The sequence below is a fragment of the Peromyscus leucopus genome, chromosome 16_21 (assembly GCF_004664715.2).
Source record: "Peromyscus leucopus breed LL Stock chromosome 16_21, UCI_PerLeu_2.1, whole genome shotgun sequence".
Lineage (NCBI taxonomy): Eukaryota > Metazoa > Chordata > Mammalia > Rodentia > Cricetidae > Peromyscus > Peromyscus leucopus.
In genome coordinates this window covers 32,496,251-32,516,098 of record NC_051084.1, presented here as the reverse complement: position 1 = coordinate 32,516,098, position 19,848 = coordinate 32,496,251, and the positions used below count along the sequence as shown (strand labels likewise).

The 19,848-nt window shown below is 43.7% G+C and overlaps 1 protein-coding gene across 4 annotated transcripts in view; it reads right to left on the bottom strand.

The window, feature by feature from the left end:
- Ccar1 (cell division cycle and apoptosis regulator 1) overlaps nt 1–18,821 on the bottom strand; it is a 51,906-nt gene extending 33,085 nt beyond the window's left edge. The window contains exons 1-8 of one of the 4 annotated variants that reach the window (XM_028881110.2): nt 18,695–18,821; nt 17,306–17,426; nt 11,080–11,252; nt 9,808–9,852; nt 8,769–8,801; nt 5,136–5,329; nt 1,705–1,819; nt 1,412–1,604 (exon numbers count right to left, since the gene is read on the bottom strand). In XM_028881110.2, coding sequence (XP_028736943.1) covers nt 1,412–1,604; nt 1,705–1,819; nt 5,136–5,329; nt 8,769–8,801; nt 9,808–9,852; nt 11,080–11,252; nt 17,306–17,378 — 826 coding nt within the window. In that variant the 5' untranslated portion in view covers nt 17,379–17,426; nt 18,695–18,821. Of the gene's footprint in view, nt 1–1,411; nt 1,605–1,704; nt 1,820–5,135; nt 5,330–8,768; nt 8,802–9,807; nt 9,853–11,079; nt 11,253–17,305; nt 17,427–18,688 lie in introns of those variants that run through there. The other 3 variants (XM_028881109.2, XM_028881108.2, XM_037200048.1) reach the window with 3 other exon arrangements.
- Nucleotides 18,822–19,848: the final 1,027 nt, after the last annotated feature.

Below are 19,848 nucleotides of genomic sequence, written 5' to 3'. Positions count from 1 at the left end.
CTTTCAGCATTTACCCCAATATCTGCCTCTGGGATTTTTATTAAGAACATTGAGGAATTCATGTTATGGTGGGGCGTGTGTGTGTGTGTGTGTGTGTGTGTGTGTGTGTGTGTGTGTGTGTGTGTGTGTGTGTGTGTATTTTTCCTTTAAAATTTGTTCAGTATCAGTATTACTCAAACTACGAGTTAAAAATCAAGGGCCAAGGTTTCCCAACACCTGATGTATATACACTGAACCAATGAATACTATGGAATAAGATAGTCAGAGAACACTAAAATACCAATTGGGAGATTATTCATATACAGGGGAAGAAGGATTCCTTTAAACCAGAGAAATCTCCGGCTACTGACACTTGCAAGAAATCAAACCCAGGACCAGTACCTCTGGGATAACTGAAAGCATCTAAAAGGACACAGCATGAGGTACAAAGCATCAGCCATAAGAATCTGTACTTCCCCTTAAGTTTCTAGGACAAGGTAAAAAATCACAAGGAATTAAAAAAGAACATTCCAAAAGAATCCATAGATGTAATGATGAAAACCAAAATAAATTATCTTAGGACTTGTTAAGTAGAGGCAGAAAGACCTGGGGTTTAAAATAATGCTTGGATACAGTGAATTTAGGCAAGCCTGGGCTATGTAAGACCCTTTCTCAAATAACAAAATGTAAACAGCAATCAAAAACAAAGTATCATAGGGCTAGTGAGATGTCTCAGCAGTGGGTAGACCTCTTGCCACAAGCCTGAGTTCTACACCTAGAACCTTAGAAAAGGCAGGAGAAAATGCTTCTGCAAACTTGTCCTCTGACCTCCACACGTGCACTCTTGGACACACGTTTACACGCACATACGCTGCTTTTTTAATGTACCTACAAATCAATGGCTAAGACATAAATTGTCCCTGTATGCCAGGTGATGGTGGCACACTCCTTTAACCCCAGCACTCAGGAGGCAGAGGCAGGCAGATCTCAGTGAGTTCAAGGCCAGCCTGGTCTAAAAAGCTAGTTCCAGGACTGCGAGGGCTACACAGAGGAACTCTGTCCTAAAAACCCATACAGCAGAAAATGTTCTATTCATGATACTTAAGCTTCCTTTCACGTCTCCTCGAAGTCCATGATATCTTCGCTTTTTTCTTTTCTTCTTTTTTTTTTTTTTTTTTTTTTTTTTTTTTTTGGTTTTTCGAGACAGGGTTTCTCTGTGTAGCTTTGCGCCTTTCCTGGAACTCACTTGGTATCCCAGGCTGGCCTCAAACTCACAGAGATCCACCTGGCTCTGCCTCCCGAGTGCTGGGATTAAAGGCGTGCACCAACGCTGCCTGGCTCATGATATCTTCGTATTAGCAGTACGTTCTCACTGTTCAGTTTAAACGTCTCATTGATCAGAAACAAAGCAGTGATACGTTACATTTCATACCTTTCTGCTGCGGCTGCTGTAATAAGGGCTGCGGCTGTGTCTGCAGGAGTGGTGTGATAGAAGCAGCTGAAATCTGGGCCTGCAGTAACGACTGGGGTTGGGGCTGTGCCTGAACACCAAATGTCGTCTGTGGCACAATCGGCTGAATAACAGCAGTAGGAGTCTTCAGTAAAGGTTGGGTTTGGGACTGATTCTAAAAACAAACGAAAACAAATAAATAAAAAAGAAATTACATTGTAAACCAGCAAAGTCAGGTATCAGTTTCTACAGTACCGAAGTCAATAACTATGTACCTGATTTGGTAGTGTCTGAATTCTTTGCGCATTCCATTTAAAAGGCATATTAGGATTATAAGTTGCTTCGACCAATACTCTATCACCAACTTGAGGGGTTTTCCCTTTAACAGCACTGGGGGGGGAAAAGGGTGAATATAAACACAAAAATGATTTATATACCATTGAATAGATCTTCCCACACAAAAAAAATTTATATACTTTGTTTTCCTTCTTTTCTTTTCTTTAGGAGACAGGGTCTCTTTTACGGAGCTTTGACTCACTATATTTATCAGGCTGGCTTCAAAGAGATCTGATTCTGCCTTTCGAGGCTATAGTGATTTTAAATTATATTACCACTAAAATGGAAGCCTGGATAGTACATTCATGTTTGTTTATTTATCTTTTTTTTTTTTTTTTTTTTTTTTGGTTTTTCGAGACAGGGTTTCTCTGTAGCTTTGCGCCTTTCCTGGGACTCACTTGGTAGTCCAGGCTGGCCTCCAACTCAGAGATCTACCTGGCTCTGCCTCCCGAGTGCTGGGATTAAAGGTGTGCGCCACCACCGCCCAGCTCCTTGTTTATTTATCTTTTAAAGATATTTAAAATTTTTGTAATTGTATAAATGTTTTGACTGCACATAAAAATGTAGACCACGTGCGTGGCAAGGCCCACAGAGCTCAGAAGAGGGTGTCTGATCACAGGAACTAGAATTACAGGGGGTTGGGAACCACAATGCAGGTGATGGAAACCAGACATGGGGCTTCAGTAAGAATAACAAGTACTTTAAATTACTCAGCCCATAAAGATTTCTTTTTATTTTTAATCATCTGTTATGGGTTTGTTGTGGTTGTGCTTAGATGAATTGGTACCCGAGAAGTCAGAGGTATCAAATCCCCCTGGAGCTAGAGTTACAGGCAACTGTGAGGCACTGACATGAATGCCGTCTTGTGCAGGATCATGGTATGCTCTTAATGCAGAGCCATCTCTCCAATCCTAGACTCATCTTTAAACTGATTACATTTCACCTTTCGCTATATGGAAACAAGGAGGTTTCAAGTACAGGAACAATGTGCCCTTCTGTTTTCTCAATGCTCCTCCATGCACAAATCTGTCTCTATAATAGCCTAAGTGGAAGATTTTAGAGAAGATGGAATAAAGGAGGTGCAACAACACAAAAACCTTGAGCAATAATTAATAAATAGCTTCCCTAACACAGCACTTAATTCTAAGGAGGTTCATTAAAATGACCTCAGCTAAGTGGGTAACAGCCCTGGCTGGGCAAGCATAAGGACCTGAGTTCAGATAGTAGAGTCCACGTGGGAAGTCAGGCGTGGCTCCTTCCACACACCTGCAGCCACAGTGTTGTCAAGAGTGGAGACAAAGGATCACTGGGTTTTGCTGACTACTAGCCTAGCTCCAGGTTCAGTGATAAACCCTGTTTCAAAAGAGTTAGTCAGAGCTAGGAATAGTGGCATGTCGTTAGTCCCAGCACTCAGGAAGCAGAGGCAGGCAGATCACTGCTCTACAGAACAAGTTCAAGGACAGGACAGGCTCCAAAGCTACATAGGGAAACTGTTTTCAAAACAAAACAAAGACCATTAAAAACTTGATACAATTAATTGGGGGGGGGGTAATTGAAAATAAATGTTTGATGGACAGGGTGGTGCACACCTTTAATCTTAGCACTCAGAAGGCAGAGGAAGGTAGATATCTAAGAGTTCAAGGCCAGCCTGGTCTACAGAGCAAGTTCTAGGTCCGCCAAGTCGACACAGTAAAACCCTGTATCAAAAAACCAATCAAACAAAACAACCACACACACACAAAAAAAATTTTAATGTTCTTTGGCCAGACCTGGTGGAAAACACCTTTAATCTCAAGCCTCAGGAGGAAGAGGTAGATGGATCTCTGAGTTCACTGTGAGCCCAGTCATAACAGTGAATTCCAAGCCAGCTAGGGCTACACAATGAGATCCTATCTTGAAACAACCACTGCCCTAATTTTTAGGGGTAGAGGAGACATTTCATTGGGTAAAGTGCTTGCTGTACAAGGATGAAGACTCAAGTTTGGATCCCAAGAACCCACACGGAAGCTAGGCATGGTGGCATACACCCATAACCACAGAATTAGGAGGGCAGTGACAGATAGATCCCAGGGGCTTGAAGGCTAGCCAGTCTAGCAGAGATGGTGAATTCCAAGTGAAGTGAAATACCTTGCAGTAAAATAAAGATATGATGGAGAACAATAAATAATAACAAAGCCGGGGCTGGAGAGATGGCTCAGCAGTTAAGAGCCATCTTCCAGAGGACCAGGGTTCAATTCCCAGCACCCACATGGCAGCTCACAACTGTCTGTAACTCCAGTTTTAGGTTAACTGACACCTTTACACCAAGGCACATAAAATAAATTTAAACAAATTATATAAAAAAGAACAACAAGGGCTGGAGAGATGGCTCAGTGGTTAAAATCATTGGTTATTCTTCCAGAGGCCCTGAGTTCAATTCCCAGCAACCACAGGTTGGCTCACAACCATCTGTAATGAGATCTGGTGCCCTTTTCTGGCCTGCAGGGATACATGCAGACAGAGCACTGTATACAGAATAAATAAATCTTGGAAAAAAAAAAAAGAAGAACAACAACAACAAAGCCAACCTCTGGCCTACACAAATACATGCTCAGCTGAATATATCTTTCCTTCAAAGCACGAATATGCTTTTGTACAAATATGCACACACATACAATTGGGAAAATAATTTTAGTCAGTATTAAATATGGAAAAAATAGAATAATATTAGATTTTAAAAGGCTATTTCAACCTCCATCTTATTTTATTTGTTTGTTTGTTTAGAGGCAAAGGTCTTTCTACAAAGTTCCTGCTGTTCTGGAACTCACTACGTAGAACAGACTGGCCTGGAAGTCACAGACATTCACCTGCCTCCGCCATTCAAGTGCTGAGATTTAAGGTGTGTGTGTGCTACCACACCTGCCTCAATCTCTAATTTTATTCGGAGCCTGGACATGAATGTCACTAGGACTGCCACCTAACTGACAAACATAAAGAATTACAAAGGGATCAATGAGCACTTACTTCCAAGCTTGAGGACTGAACCTGATCCCTGGAACCCACATGACAGGAGAGAACCATCTTCCACCTCTCACCTCCACAAGTGTGTAACCCTACCACCCCCAGACACACATAAATAAATGTAAGTTTATTTTAAAAAGACATACATTGGCGCACGCCTTTAATCCCAGCACTCGGGAGGCAGAGCCAGGCAAATCTTTCTGAGTTCGAGGTCTGGTCTACAAAATGAGATCCAGGACAGGCTCCAAAGCTACACAGAGAAACCCTGTCTCGAAAAAACCAAAAACCCAAAACAAAACAAAACAAAAAAACAACTCTAATTTTTTTCATGATTGAGAAAGTGTTACTACATGTCTAATGAAGCTTTTACCCAAGCTGAAAGAATACATCTTCATCCACAAATCCAAATGTATCATGTAGCTTTGTAACCACGCCTGTGAAAACACGCTGCTTCTGAGGCTGAGTTTGCTGCTGACTGGACCTTGGTGTTGGATAGGATACAGTGATCTGTGCCGCAGGCTGAGGAGTAGACAGGCTAAGGCTTGTGGGCAATGCAACAGCTGGCTATTGAACAAAAGTAACATCACATTAAGACTAGTAATTGTCTAAAAGAACAGCACAAATGACGGTAAACTCATGAATTATACTAGTCAAGAAATAGCTCCATTCCCAAAACAAACTGGAAAAAAAAAATTAGGCATGTTGCTTATTGCTTATAATCTGAAGAGCTGGAAGAAGGAAGCTACTCCAGCTCAGTGACCAGACAGTTTAGCCTGCAGTGTGAGTTCCAAGGCAGTGAGAGATCCTGTCTCAAACAAAACAAAACAGTAGGTGACACCCAAGGTTGTCATCTGCTGACCTCAAACATGTACAAGTATATGTATGCATGTTTATGTGTGTGCACACACATTTACACACACACACACACACACACATTCTCAACCCCGTGTATGGAGGATTATAGTCATAATCCCAGCATATAGGAAGCTGAGGCATGAGGCTCAACTGTTGTAGAATACTATTTTAAGATGTGTTACATTTGTATATACTGTGGAACATTTGTTTACTGATACAAAGATGTGTTGCATTGTTTTATGTTGCATTTGTTTAACTCTGTGAAGCTGTGGTACTTTGCCTGTCTGAAACACCTGATGGTCTAATAAAGAGCTGAATGGGCCAATAGCTGGGCAGAAAGAAATAGACGGGACTGGCAGGCAGAGAGAATAAATGAGAGGAAGAAAATATCAAGGAGCAGAGAAGAAGGAGAAGAGGACATCAAGGGCCAGCCACAAAGAAAAAAGTAAAGAAAAATAAACAGAAATAGAGAAAGATAAAAGCCCAGAAGCAATGGGTAGAAGGGATAATTTAAGAAAAGCTGGCAAGAAACAAGCCAAGCTAAGGCCAGACATTTATAAGAAAGAATAAGCCTCCATGTGATTTATTTGGGAGCTGGGCAGTGGGCTTAAAAAGTTAAAAAAACAAAACACTCAATTGCCATAGGCTTAAGCCAGGGCAACTACTATGATATCCTAACTCAAAAGACCAAGCAACCAACCAATGCTTCTGTTAAAGACTTAGCAAAGTGTTGGGGATGTCTTTCTGTATGCTGTGAATGTGTTGCTCTGATTGATTGATAAATAAAACACTGATTGGCCAGTAGCCAGGCAGGAAGTATATATAGTATAGGCAGGGTAAGAGAGAGGAGAACTCTGGGAAGTAGAAGGCTGGGAGTCAGGAGATGCTGCCAGCCACCGCCATGAGAAGCAAGATATAAAGTACCGGTAAGCCACAAGGCAACTTATAGATTAATAGAAATGGGTTAATTTAATATATAAGAACTAGATAGCAAGAAGACTGCCACAGCCATACAGTTTATAAGTAATATAAGTCTCTGTGTGTTTACTTGGGTCCAAGTGACTGCCGGATGGCAGGTAAGAGAGATTTGTCCTAACCACGGGCCAGGTAGAACACAGGAAAACTTCAGCTACAGCAAAGTCCTAAATATAGTAAAAGAACTCAGCATTTCTTTAATTTGAACAAAGTTACCATCTCATGAAATGTCTTTAACTTCCCAGCATGCCAATGCTTCCAGGTGTAGTCTGGGAAATATTTGTTCTAAGGAGAGAAACTTCTAAAGCTTTCCAGTTAATTGGAGAGGTTTTGTTTTGTTTCAGACAAAGTTTCTCTGTATAGCTAACTGCCCTGGATGTCCTGGAACTCACTTTGTAGACCAGACTGGCCCTGAATTCACAGAGATCCACCTGCCTCCTAAGTGCTGAGATTAAAAGCATGCACCCCACCGCCTGGCTTAACTGGAGAGTTCTCTCCAGGGACTGAAAATACAAGCTAGGAGTCAAGAGATAGGGCTCAACAGATTTGTCACCAAGCTTGATGACCTGAGTACAAGCCTCAGAACCTGCAAATTATCCTCTGATCTCAACTTGCATCCAAACACACAACACCACATACTTAAGAAGTAAATAACTTTTTTTTTTTTAAAGAAAATGAATTAGATATTTATCCATTTTACATCTTCTTCTGTGGTATATGTTCAAATATGTGTGTATGAGTCCTGAGAATCAAACCAGGCCTCATACACACTGAGTGAGTACCCCAGGGCTAATTTGGCTTTTGTTTGTTTGATTTATAACATAGGTACTATGTAGTCCAAATTGCTCATCTAATCTGGGATCCCTTGCCTGGGTACCAGGACTACAGGTGTGTATCACCAAGCTAGAACCAATTTTAATTCTTTATGTAAGGAAGAAAATTGAAGTGTTATCAGTGGGGTTTTCCTGTTTGTTTGTTTTAAGTAGGATCTCACTTTGTAGCTCAGGCTAGCCTGAAACTCACTATGAGGACTAGGGTGACCTTAAACTCAGAGACCTACCTGTCTCCCTAATGCTGGGTTTGAAAGCATATACCTATATTTTAAGAGTTTTATTTTTTTATTTATGTGAATGAGTGTGTATCTGTATGTGTGCATGTGGTGCTGCCCAATGAGGTCAAAAGAGAGCATCAGAGTACTTGGAACTAGTTAGTTATAGTCAACTGTGAGACATGGGTACTAGAAACTAGATGTCAGTCCCAGGAAGAGTTGCTCTTAATTGCATGCTCAGCCATCTCTCTAGTCCGACGTTTGTTTAAAACAAACAAACAAAAATAAATCCAGAGTCTGAGGATGTAACTTAACTGCTAGAGTGCTTGCCAAACGTGTGTGTTTGTGTGTGTGTATGTGGTGTATATATCATGCATATGAGAATGTGCTAGTGTGCACACACACATGTATAAACATGAAGGCCAGAATAAGACATGAAATGTACTTCTATGTGTTCTCCACTTCATTGACACAAATTTCCAGCACTTTATAAATGTAGTGGAACATGCATGTAATCTTAGCACCAGGGAGTTGGGAAGCAGGAAGACAAGTAATTCAAGGTCATCCTTGGCTACATAGCCAGTTGAGGCTAGCCTAGAATACAAGAGACTTATCTTCAGAACACAAAACAAAGTGACATATTCACAACTTAAAACTGCACAAGGAGCCAGGCGGATCTCTGAGTTTGAGGCCAGCCTGGTCTACATAGCAAGATCCAGGACAGGCACCACAACTGCAGAGAAACCCTGTCTTGGGGGGTGGGGGAGGAAATGCACAAGGAATTACAAGGTAAAAAGCTTCTATGCTATCCAAGCAGCTTCAGATACCCAGTTTCCTACCAAAGAAGCTACCTCCTCTTGGCTATTATTTGGAGTTTTATCTATATCTGTACATAAAAACAAAACATATTTTACTCCTTCCTTTAAAATAGTTAGAAGCATATAATAAATACACTATTCTCAACACAAAACACACTAGCACACTTTGCATCTTTATCTAACAATAAATAAATATCGCAATGTTATCACATAAATCCACAAGTATCTTTTAACTCCTACTGAAAACCTACAACAGAATTAAACTTAACTCAGATGCTCAAAAGAAATAAATTAACAACAGACTAACCTGTGTTAAAATTGTCTGCTGGGGTTGCTGTAACTGAAAGTAAGAAAAAACAAGATCAGTCAAGATTGCTCTTTCAGAAATGATTTATAGTGGTATTCTTGCTTTTCAAAATTTTATCTTTAAAAACATATATATTATTTTGTCTTCTGTGGATGGGTGTTTTGCCTAAGATGTATAACTGTGTACCAAGAGCATGCCTTGTGGAGGCAGAGGCAGATTCAAAAGAGGGAACCAGATTTCCAGGAGATGGAGTTCCAGGTGTTTGTGATCCACTGGACATGGGTAGTGGGAATCTAACCCTAGAACTAGAGTTACAGAGTTATGAGCCATCATATGGGTGCTGAGAATTGAACCCAGAGCCTCTGGAGGACTCAGCAAGTGCTATTAACCACTGAGCCATCTCTCCAGACCCCAAATCTTGGTTTTACACATTAGCTTATTTATTAAAACAATGTGAAAACAACACATAAATAATTACAATGTTACTGACAACTATTTCAAACTACACATTTGATAGTAACTCGTTCAATAACTAAATATTAAACCACATTTAACAAAAAGAAAGAAGTTGGGACCCACTGTGATGGTGCACATCTTTAATCCCAGCACTTGGGAGGCAAAGGTAGGCGGGTCTCTGTAATTCCAAGACAGCCTGGTTTCCATAGGAGTCCCAGGTCTTGGCTACACAGCGTGAGTCCGTCTCAAAATACAATTATATTTAGTCAAATTTTTAAAAGCTGATTTGTCTGGGGGTGGGAGAAATGGTATGTTGGGTTTCATGTGGATTTAGCTGCTCCCTATCTAACTGAAGGATTAAAAAATCACACTTAAGGGGATGGGCATTTAGCTCAGTGGTAGAGCACTTGCCTAGCAACCATAAGGCCCTGGGTTCAGTCCTCAGTTCTAGGGGAAAAAAAAAAAGTGCAAAAAAAAATCACAGGTAGATAGTGAGAATGAATTTAAAGTGTATTACTTTAATGTGGAGGAACAGGGAAATCGCTGTTTTTAAATCAGTTTTTAACAAAAAATTTACACTAACCTGTTGTTGCACACTATACAAGGCCTGCTGAGGTTGTGAATATTGCTGAAAAAGATTATTAAAGGGAAAACAAGGTTAAGTTTATTCATTTTCAAAGTAATGCATAAAAACTACATCGAAATTTTCTAAACCAGTGATACTTCATCTAAAATTAACAAAATGGTGGTTACTTATACTCTGAGAGCCATTGAAGCCAGAATTTTTCAAAAAATAGTTAAGGTATATATAAACAACTCAGAAACGTTAAGAATTTAAGATTCTGACGGGCAGTGGTAGTGCACACCTTTAATCTCAGCGTTTGGGAAGCAGAGGCAGACAGATCTCTGTTGAGTTTGAGGCCAGCCTGGTCTCCAGAGAGAGTTCCAGGACGGCCAAGGCTACACAGAGAAATCCTATCTTGAAAAAAATAAACAAAGAATTTAACATTTTTGACTACACAACTACACTCTGTGCTGAGCACAGAAACAATTCTGTTGTTTGGATTCAGATAGAGACCTGCTATGCACTCCAGTAAGGCCTCAAACTCAATATTCTCCGTCTCTCCTTCCCCAAGTGCTGAGATGATAGTTATGTGCCACCAAGAAAAGCCACAGTCTAACTCTTGCTGTCTCACTTTGTAGACCAAGTTATCCTCGAGCTCATAGAGACCACCTGCCTCTGCCTCCCTAGTGCTGGGAATAAAGACATGTGCCACCACTAACCTGCTACAGTATGATTTTTAATACCAGAAAGAAACTTCCTGTGTGTGTAGTTGTGTTTTTTTTTTTTTTTTGGTTTTTCGAGACAGGGTTTCTTTGGTAGCCCAGGCTGTCCTGGAACTGTCTTTGTAGACTGGGCTGGCCTTGAACTCACAGAGATTCGCCTGGCTCTGCCTCCCAATTGCTGGGACTAAAGGTATGTGCTACACATAGATTTTTTTAATCTATAATCTTCATTGTTTTAAACACAGAGGTGCTGGGCAGTCGTGGCGCACACCTTTAATCCCAGCACTGGGGGAGGCAGAGGCAGGCAGATATCTGTGAGTTCGAGGCCAGCCTGGTCTACAGAGCAAGATCCAGGACAAGCACCAAAATTACACAAGGAAACCCTGTCTCAAAAAACAAAACAAAACAAAAGAAACAAAGAAAAAAAAACTTGAGATGCTAAGTAGGAGATTCAATGAGTTCAAGGCCAACATGAACAATGAAGACAGCCTGTGGCAAAAACAAAAGAAAGGAACAAATGAAAGAGAAAACAAAGGACTATCATTTTTATCACCTCATTAAAACTCACCTGCTGTAATGCAGCTGCAGCAGCTGCAGCTTGCTGTTGCAACGCTGCAGTTTGTGTTAACTGATAGTTTGCTGGCGTTTGTGTGGTAAGGCCTGCTGCCGCCAATGCAGTCTGCTGGGTATAAATGGTAGGAGATGCTCCCAGAAGGGATGGCTGTTGAACACCTAGTGCAGCTAAAGTGAGATGAGAAGAGAGGAGAAGGATCAGACTACTTGGTCCCTTTGCAGGAATCTCCCATGGCAAATATAAGAAAAACTGGCTCTACTGACCTACCCTGCAGTAACACAACCAACTTCACCTAGACCCAGACTCAAATCAAAAGTATTCTTTCAGAGCTGGATGTGGTGACATACACCTTTAATTCCAGGACTAGAAGGCGGGTGGATGGGGGTGTACAGATGCAGGAAGATCTCTGTGAATTTGAAACCACCTTGGTCTGTATAATCAATTCCAAGACAGTAAGGGTTACACAGACAAACCTAGTCTCAAAAAACAAACAAACAAATAAATAGCATTTTCAACCAGGTATGGTAATACATGGCTATAATCCCTGCATATAGGAGGTGGAAGCAGGAAGACCCAAGATTTTAAGGCTAGCCTAAACCACATAAATGATGCAGGGGAAACTGGGCTACAGCACACCTTCTCTTAAAAGCAAAAGAGAGAGAGAGAGAGAGAGAGAGAGAGAGAGAGAGAGAAGATCTTATTGTTTATTTATTTTAATCTTGTTTTGCCAACCTACAATTTCCTCCAGGGCAGGAAACTAGCTCAGTGACAGATCCCTTGCTTGGTGAGTAGGTCAACAAGCAGATGAGACAGGGACAGCTAGCTGCTAGGAGGCATTATCCCTGACAGCTTTCCACTGGAAAAGATTGGCAGTGTGCTTCTTATCCATACTCAAGACTTCAAAGCTGGTGGGGAAGGGCTGAAGAGATGGCTCAGTAGTTAAGAACACTTGCTGATCTTATAGAAGACCTAGGTTTGGTTTGGGCACCCAGAGGACAGCTCATGATGCCCTCTTCTGACTTCTGAAGAGACCAGGCATATAAGTGGCACATACCCACAGATACAGGCCATATTCATACATTTGCTGTTCCTCCAGGAAGAAGACCAGTGTTAGGTTCCCAGCACTCATTCTGGATGGCTCACAACTGTCTCTAACTACTCCAGCTCTAAGGGATCTGACATGTCTTCTGGCCTTCACAAGCATACACACAAATAGAATCTTAAGAAGAAAAAAAGCAGGGTGTGGGAGTATATACACCTAGAATCCCAGCCCTTGGGAGATGGAGGCAGGAGTTAAAGGCAATCCTTGGTTACAAAAGGAATACCAGGCTCTCTGGCGCTCTCTCTCTCTCTCTCTCTCTCTCTCTCTCTCTCACACACACACACACACACACACACACACACACACACACAAGATTTTAAAAATTAGTTTTATGCTGAGTGTGGTGGTACAAGCCTTAAATCTCAGTTCTTAGGAAGCACGTGGGAGTCAGAAGCAGGTGGATCTCTGTGAGTCCAAGCCTGGTCTACAGAGTGAGTTCTGAGCCCAGGCTGTATAGTGTGGCTATATCATAGGCTAGTAAGATGGTAAGGAGTAATGGTGCTTGCCATGAATGCACCATCAGTGACCCAATGTGGAATGAAGAACTAATTCCACAAAGTTGTCCTCCAACCCACCCCATGCCCTAAAGTTGTCCTCTAAGTGACTCTCACACACACACTCTCTCTCACACACAACATAATTCCCAAAACAGCCAAAACCAAAATACATAATTGGTCTTTAAAAAAAAAAAAAGGAAAAAATGATATGTGAATTCTTACTATTAAGTCACTTCACATCCCCACTATTATTTTTTTTTTAAAAAAAAAAAAGGCGAGCAAGATGGCTCAGTGGGTAAAGGGACTTGCTGCTGAGCCTGACCCCTGATTTGAAACCCCAGTATCCACGTGGTACAAGGAGAAAACTCCCTCCCTCCAGTTGTCTTCTGACCTCCCTATCAAAGCGGAGGCATGCTTGCACTCTCACATACACATAATAAATACAATTTAAAAAAAAGAAAGCAAGCTTTTTAACGAGTGGTGGGGTCTGGGGATGAGACTGGGCTGACAGAAGGACTGCCCAGGCCTGTTCAGCACACACATCCAAAGCCCTGGTTGTGGTCCCCAGCAACAGCAACAGCAGGTGCAGTGGAGCACACAAGTAAGGACAGCACTAGGAGTAGAGGCCAGAAAACTGAAGCTCAAGGTCACCTTTAGCTACATAGCAAATTCAAGTTTAGCTCTGATCTCAAAACACAAAACCAAATACATGTATAGATATAGGTATGTGGGAGTTGTAGTACAGCTGGAACACGTGGCAAAGTCGAGACAGGAAAATCAGGAGTTCAAGGCCAGCCGGACTCCAAGAGATCTTGTCTAAAAACACTAGAGAGGGAACTGGCAAAACTGCTGTCCTGGTTGGCTGTTTCTGTCAACTTGAAGGACCCACAATTGTGGTGGATTGAATAAAAATGGCCCCCATAGGCTCATGGGGGTGGCATTATTTGAAAGGATTAGGACTAACCAGGTGGCCTTGTTGAAGGAAGTGTGTCACTAGAGATGGGCTTGAGTTTCAGAAGCACAAGCCAGGCCCAGTGGCTCAATCTTTTTTCCTGCTGCCTGCTGATCCAGATGTAGAACTCTCAGCTCCTTCTCCAGCACCATGTCTGCCTGCATTCCAACATGCTTCCCACCATGATGACATGACTACGGACTAAACCTCTGAACTATAAAGCCTGTCCCAATTAAATGTTTTCCTTTTTTTTTTTTTTTTTTTTTTTTTTTGGTTTTTCGAGACAGGGTTTCTCTGTGTAGCTTTGCACCTTTCCTGGAACTCACTTGGTAGCCCAGGCTGGCCTCGAACTCACAAAGATCCGGCTGCCTCTGCCTCCAGGATTAAAGGTGTGCGCCACCACCGCCCGGCGTAAATGTTTTCCTTTATAAGAGTTGCCATGGTCATTGTGTCTCTTCACAGTAAAAGGAATGCTAAGACAATTGAGAAAAAGTCTTCCAACATTAGCCTGTGGGACAATATATTCAAGAATGTGGGACAACTCTTAGTGACTGATGTGGGAGGAAGGGCCCAATCTAGTGTGGCTCACACTGAGCTGGTGGTCCTAGGTGCTATATAAAAGCAGAGTGAGCTAGCTATAAGGAGCAACCAGTAACAAGAATCCTCCATGGTTTCTGCCTCCAGGTTCCTACCTTGAGATACTGCCCTGACTTTTCTGAGAGTTGTAAGATGAAATCAACCCTTTCCTCCCCTTTTGGTCAGTGTTTTATAACAGGAATAACCCTAAAATAGAAAAATGTGTGTGTGGTTCAAGTTGACAAGCTAGCAATTGTCCTGGTTCTTTTCTTTTTTCCTTGTCAACTTTACTAGAGTTATCTAAGAAGGAGCCACAATTGAGAAAATTGCTCCATGACAGGCCTATAGACAAGTCTGTGAGGCAATAGTTCATGCTCTAGGTTCCTACCTTGAGTTCCTGCCTGTGAGTTGTTAGATGAAATAAATTCTCCCCACAATAAGTTGTTTTTCATTGGTCTTTTACCAAAGCAATAGAAATCTTACTAAGATACCACCCAGTGGATAAGGGTGCTTGCTACCAATCCTGAGACATGGGTTTGAACCTTGGAGTCCACATGGTGGGTATAGAAGCAGCTCATCTACTGCAGACTGTCCTTTGACCTGCACATACCCACCCATACAGATACACAGAAATACACAACACAAAAACTGAAGATTCTGATGAAGCCTGCCTACCATTGACAAAGCCATCGAGCAGGTGGGAGATGGGGGTGGGGGATACAAACAAAAGACCCACAGTAAACAACAAATGGCTTTTTATGTATTTATTTTTGGTTTTATGCCTCTGGAAAATGGCTTTTTTTTTTAAACTTTACTTTAAAACTGTAAGCATTCCTTTATGATGCTTACAGCTACTTATTTCTTTAGCCTATTAGTTATTGGGACTTCAATTGTTTGTTTTTTGGTTTGTTTTGGTCAAGACGTGGTCTTACTATATGCATCCCTGCCTGTCTTGGAACTTGCTTTGTAGACCACGATGCCCAAACACTCACAGAAACCCACCTGTCTCTGTCTCCTAAATGTTCTGGGATTAGAAGAATGCACCACCAAGACCAGCTCTATATTGTTTTAAAAGACAAGACCACGTGTGGTCGGGGTGACATGAACTTCTGATTCCCCTGCCTCTGCCTCACAAGTGCTTCATTCAGGAATACAGCAGCACACCCTGTTTATGAGGTGCCAGAAATCAAACCCACGGCTTTGTGGGTGCTGTGCGAGCACTTCACTGCCTAAGCCGTGAATTCTAAGGAGCCCAGCAATTAAGTGTTTTTTTTTTTTTTTTGGTTTTTCGAGACAAGGTTTCTCTGTGTAGTTTTGGAGCCTGTCCTAGATCTCGCTCTGCAGACCAGGCTGGCCTCGAACTCCCGAGTGCTGGAATTAAAGGCATGTGCCACCACCGCCCAGCTGCAATTAAGTTCTTATAGAGTCAGTATATCAGCACCAAATTCAAACAAGTGAAAACCGTAAGTGAACTAGCAACATGATTCAGTGGGTAAATGCACTTGCCATGCAAGTCTGACAACCTGGATTCAATCCCCAGAACCCATCATGGAAGAAAAGAACCAAAAGCTGTCCTCTAACCGCACACAAGCACACACCTGTACTCATATTCATTATACACACAATGATAAATAAGTGAGAAGGCTCACTGGGTAAATGTGCTTGTCACCAAGGCTGACAACCTATCGTACATGATGAAAAGAAACAACTTCCACAACTTCTCTTGACTTCCAAATGTGCAGTATTTCCCCCCCAAAACTCTCACCCCAGAGAGATACACACAAATGTAATTTTTAAAAACACAAATTATTTGAGGGGGTGGGGGAATGTTGAGACAAGGTGTCTCTATGCAGTCTTGGTTGTCATGGAACTCCCTGTTTGGATCTCAAACTAAAAGAGATCCACCTGCCTCTACCTCCTGACTGCTAGAATTAAAGGCATACACCACAATGCCCAGCAAAATAAATAAATAAATAAACAGACAAATTTTTAAGAAAAAGTTATATAAAACATTTTATAAATTATGTCATTTAGATATATTTAAAATGTATGTATTTTTTGTTTTGTTTTGATTGCTGTTGTTGTAAGTTTGGCTCTTTGTCTTTTGGAAGGTTTGTTTTTTGTTTTGTTTTGTTTTTTGGAGGCATGTGCCACCACACCTGGCCAAAAACATGTCTTAAAACTGAAAACATCCTAAATAAAATTTATTCCATTTGAACCTCAGATAGATTAAATCTCCAACACCACAAAAAAGGAAGGGAGGGGCTGGAGAAATGGCTCAGGGGTTTAAGAGCACTGGCTGTTCTTCCAGAGGCCCTGAGTTCTAATCCTAGCACCCACATGGCGGCTCACAACTGTCTTCCAGGGAATCTGATGTCCTTACACAGACATACATGTGGGTACATAAAATACAAATAAATTAATTAAAAAAAAAAAGGAAAGGAAGGCAGGAGGGAGGGAGGGAGGGTCATTCTAATAAATTAATGTTCTATAACACATAATTAAATCAATTTTAATTATTGGCATCGTAGTGCACACTTTTAGTTTCAGAGGCAGGCAGATCTCTGTGAATTCAAGGCCAGTCTCCTCTACAGAGCAAGTTCCAGGACAGCCAAACTACACAGAGAAACCCTGTCTCAAAAAACCGGAAGAAAAAAGAAAACTTAAGATATCTGAACACTGTAGCCAGGTGTGGTGGCCCATGCTTGAAGGATTCCTACTAATGGAAACGCTGTATCAAATGCAAAACCAACATGAGAAGTGCAGTAGAGGACAAAGAACCAGAACACAAGTATAAAGATAATATGACAAAGCCCATCAGTATTCTAGCCTTAATTTAAAAACACTTAAGATACAAAGACCAAAAAAAGGCTAAACTGCTGAATAAATAGGTTTTCTTGTTGTTGTTTTAATTTTCAAAAGTATCTTAAAAGATAAAGGATACAACATTTTGAAACATTTTGCTGTCCCATGCATTAACTTAAATCACAACTAAACAGCCCCTACACACACATACACACACACACACACACACACACACACACACACATACACACACACACACTCAACAGTATAAGTGTTCAGTTGCCTGACCTGGTTGTGATACCGCAGTGGCTGTAAACTGAGTAGCCCATGGTGGATTCTTCTGTCCTCCAAACTGAGCCATGATGCAAGGAGGTTAAACCTTCACGTGTTTCTCCTCTACAACAAATATCTATGAAGAAAGGATTCACATTTCAAAGTTCAACCAATATTACAAATGCCACAAAAGGCTATTTTAGAGAAACGGTTGATATATTAAAGACATGCTCCAAAGGAGAACTGGAAATAGAATGTGTGCAAACTGAACCTTTAAAATAAAACAAAACACACTATCAACAAGATCACTAGGCATACCCTATTTAAAAGGTATTCTTAGGGGTAGATTTACAGGAATGTCTTTCAGGGGACTACAGTGACATTTTCAGAAAGGGCCTTGGTGGTGCACGCCTTTAATCTCAGCCCTCAGGAGGCAGAGGCAGGCGGATCTCTGTGAACTCCAGGCCAGCCTGGTTTATACGGAATTACGGCTGGGACCAGACAGTGAGGCTCCGTACATAAACAACCGAATCGGGCAACGGGATGGACCCACAGAGCCGAGCCTGAGTGAGTGTTCGGGCCCGGCTGAGGTCGGGCAGTGGTTAAATCGGTAACGGAAACTGCGTCCAGACACCCCCTCCCCCATAAGGGCAAAGCCATCCATGAATACCAGGTTAATAACGAACATTACTTGAAGGGCCTGGGAAGTCACCGCGGCCTTTGTCACCCTCGTCTCCACTCCGGCGAGGGGGAAAGCAGTGGAGAGAACGCGCGGCTCCAAAAAAAGGGCCAGGACTGCGAAGACCCGCTTCCCCCAAAGCCAAAGAGAAAAAGGATGTGGGCCTGGCATCCTCAGCGGCGGACCCGACGGGCCGGGCTGGGCCGTCCATCTTCCTCCCGTCCCGGCCTCCCGAGAGCGCCGGCCGCGGGAGACGGACCCGGGCGCCCCAGGCCACCGCCACGGCGCTCACAGGAGCCCGCGGGCGTCGCGGTCCCCGAGGCCCTGGGGCCGGTCTGTGGGAGCCTCGAACCCGGAAAACACTCCCCAGCGCCCGGGCCCGGACTGGGACTCGGCACCGCGGCAGCGCCGGCCCGGGCTCGCAAGGCCTCCGCCGGCCCAGGCCGCCGCCGGAGGACCCGGGAGCCGCCCGCTGGGGAGATAAGGGGGGGGTTGGGGGAGGAAGGGCGCGCCGGCCCGCCGCGCGGGGCCTGCTCCGAGCCGCACAAAAGGGACGGCGGCCGCCGCTCGCCGGCCCCCGCCGCGGCCGCCAGGGCCCGCCCGCGCCTCCCACCGCGGGCCCGGCCCCTACCCCCTCCGCCGGCACCCGCCGCGGCCGCCGGCCCCAGGCCGGGCTCGGCCTCCCACCACCGCGCCAGCCCAGCCCTCAGTGGCCAGACCTTCACCTGAGTCGGGGCCGGTTGAACACCGGAGCCATTTCAAAAGCCGTCAGGCTCGGGCGCATGCGCCAACTTCGGCCTCTTCCTCTGCGCCGCGCCGCCGCCTCCTCCTCCCAGCGCGGGGGAGGAACGGGCGGCGCCTGCGCGGGGACGTTCGGCGGGCGGGCGGGCGCGCGCGCGCTCCCCTAAACCCCGCCCCCGCGCCCCCCTCCGCGGCGTGCGCGCTCACGAGCACCCAGAGCCCGAACGCGCCCAGCCCCGTGGTTACCCGGGCTGCGCTCAACAATGAGCTGGCGGTTCTCGGGGCCGGGCGGCCCGGGGAGAAGCGACGGGGTCACGTGGTCCGGCCGCGGGGGCCGCCATCTTGCGGTTGTCCTTTTTCTGCTTGGAAGAGCGAACATGTCAGATCTTCGATGGTGGTTTTAGATGGAGACACCATTAACATTTAAAAAAAAAAAAAAATCAGTATTGGGGGTGTATGCTGATACATTCGTATGTGTTGGGATAATCTTTTTTGTTTTGTTTTGTTTTATTTGTTTTTCCAGACAGGGTTTCTCTGTGTAGCTTTGCGCCTTTTCCTGGAACTCACTTGGTAGCCCAGGCTGGCCTCGAACTCACAGAGATCTGCCTGCCTCTGCCTCCTCAGTGCTGAGATTAAAGGCGTGCACCACCACTGCCCGGCGGGATCATCTTTTTGTACACTCACTCTGAAGATGTGTTTCTTCCTTCTTACCTCACCCGCCTAGGGCACCTTCTGATTGATTTAATGAACGGTCAATAGCTGGGTAGGCAGGACTTTGTGTGTGTGTGTGTGGCTTTTTGTTTTTGTTTTTCCGAGACAGGGTTTCACTGTAGCTTTTTCGGTGGCTGTCCTGGATCTCGCTCTGTAGCCCAGGCTGGCCTCGAATTCACAGAGATCTGCCTGGCTCGGCCTCCTACCCGAGTGCTGGGATTAAACATGAGTGCCACCACTGCCCCGCGAGGCAGGATTCCTAAGAGACCTATGAGCTACTTGCCAGGCAGCCAGAGAGGAAGTTGGACATGGTACTGAGGAGTGGTAACAGGCCACGTGGCAGAACGTAGATTAATATCAATATATCAATGGGTTGATTTAAGTCTTAAGAGCTAGTTGGAAACAAGCCTAACCGATGGCCAAGCGT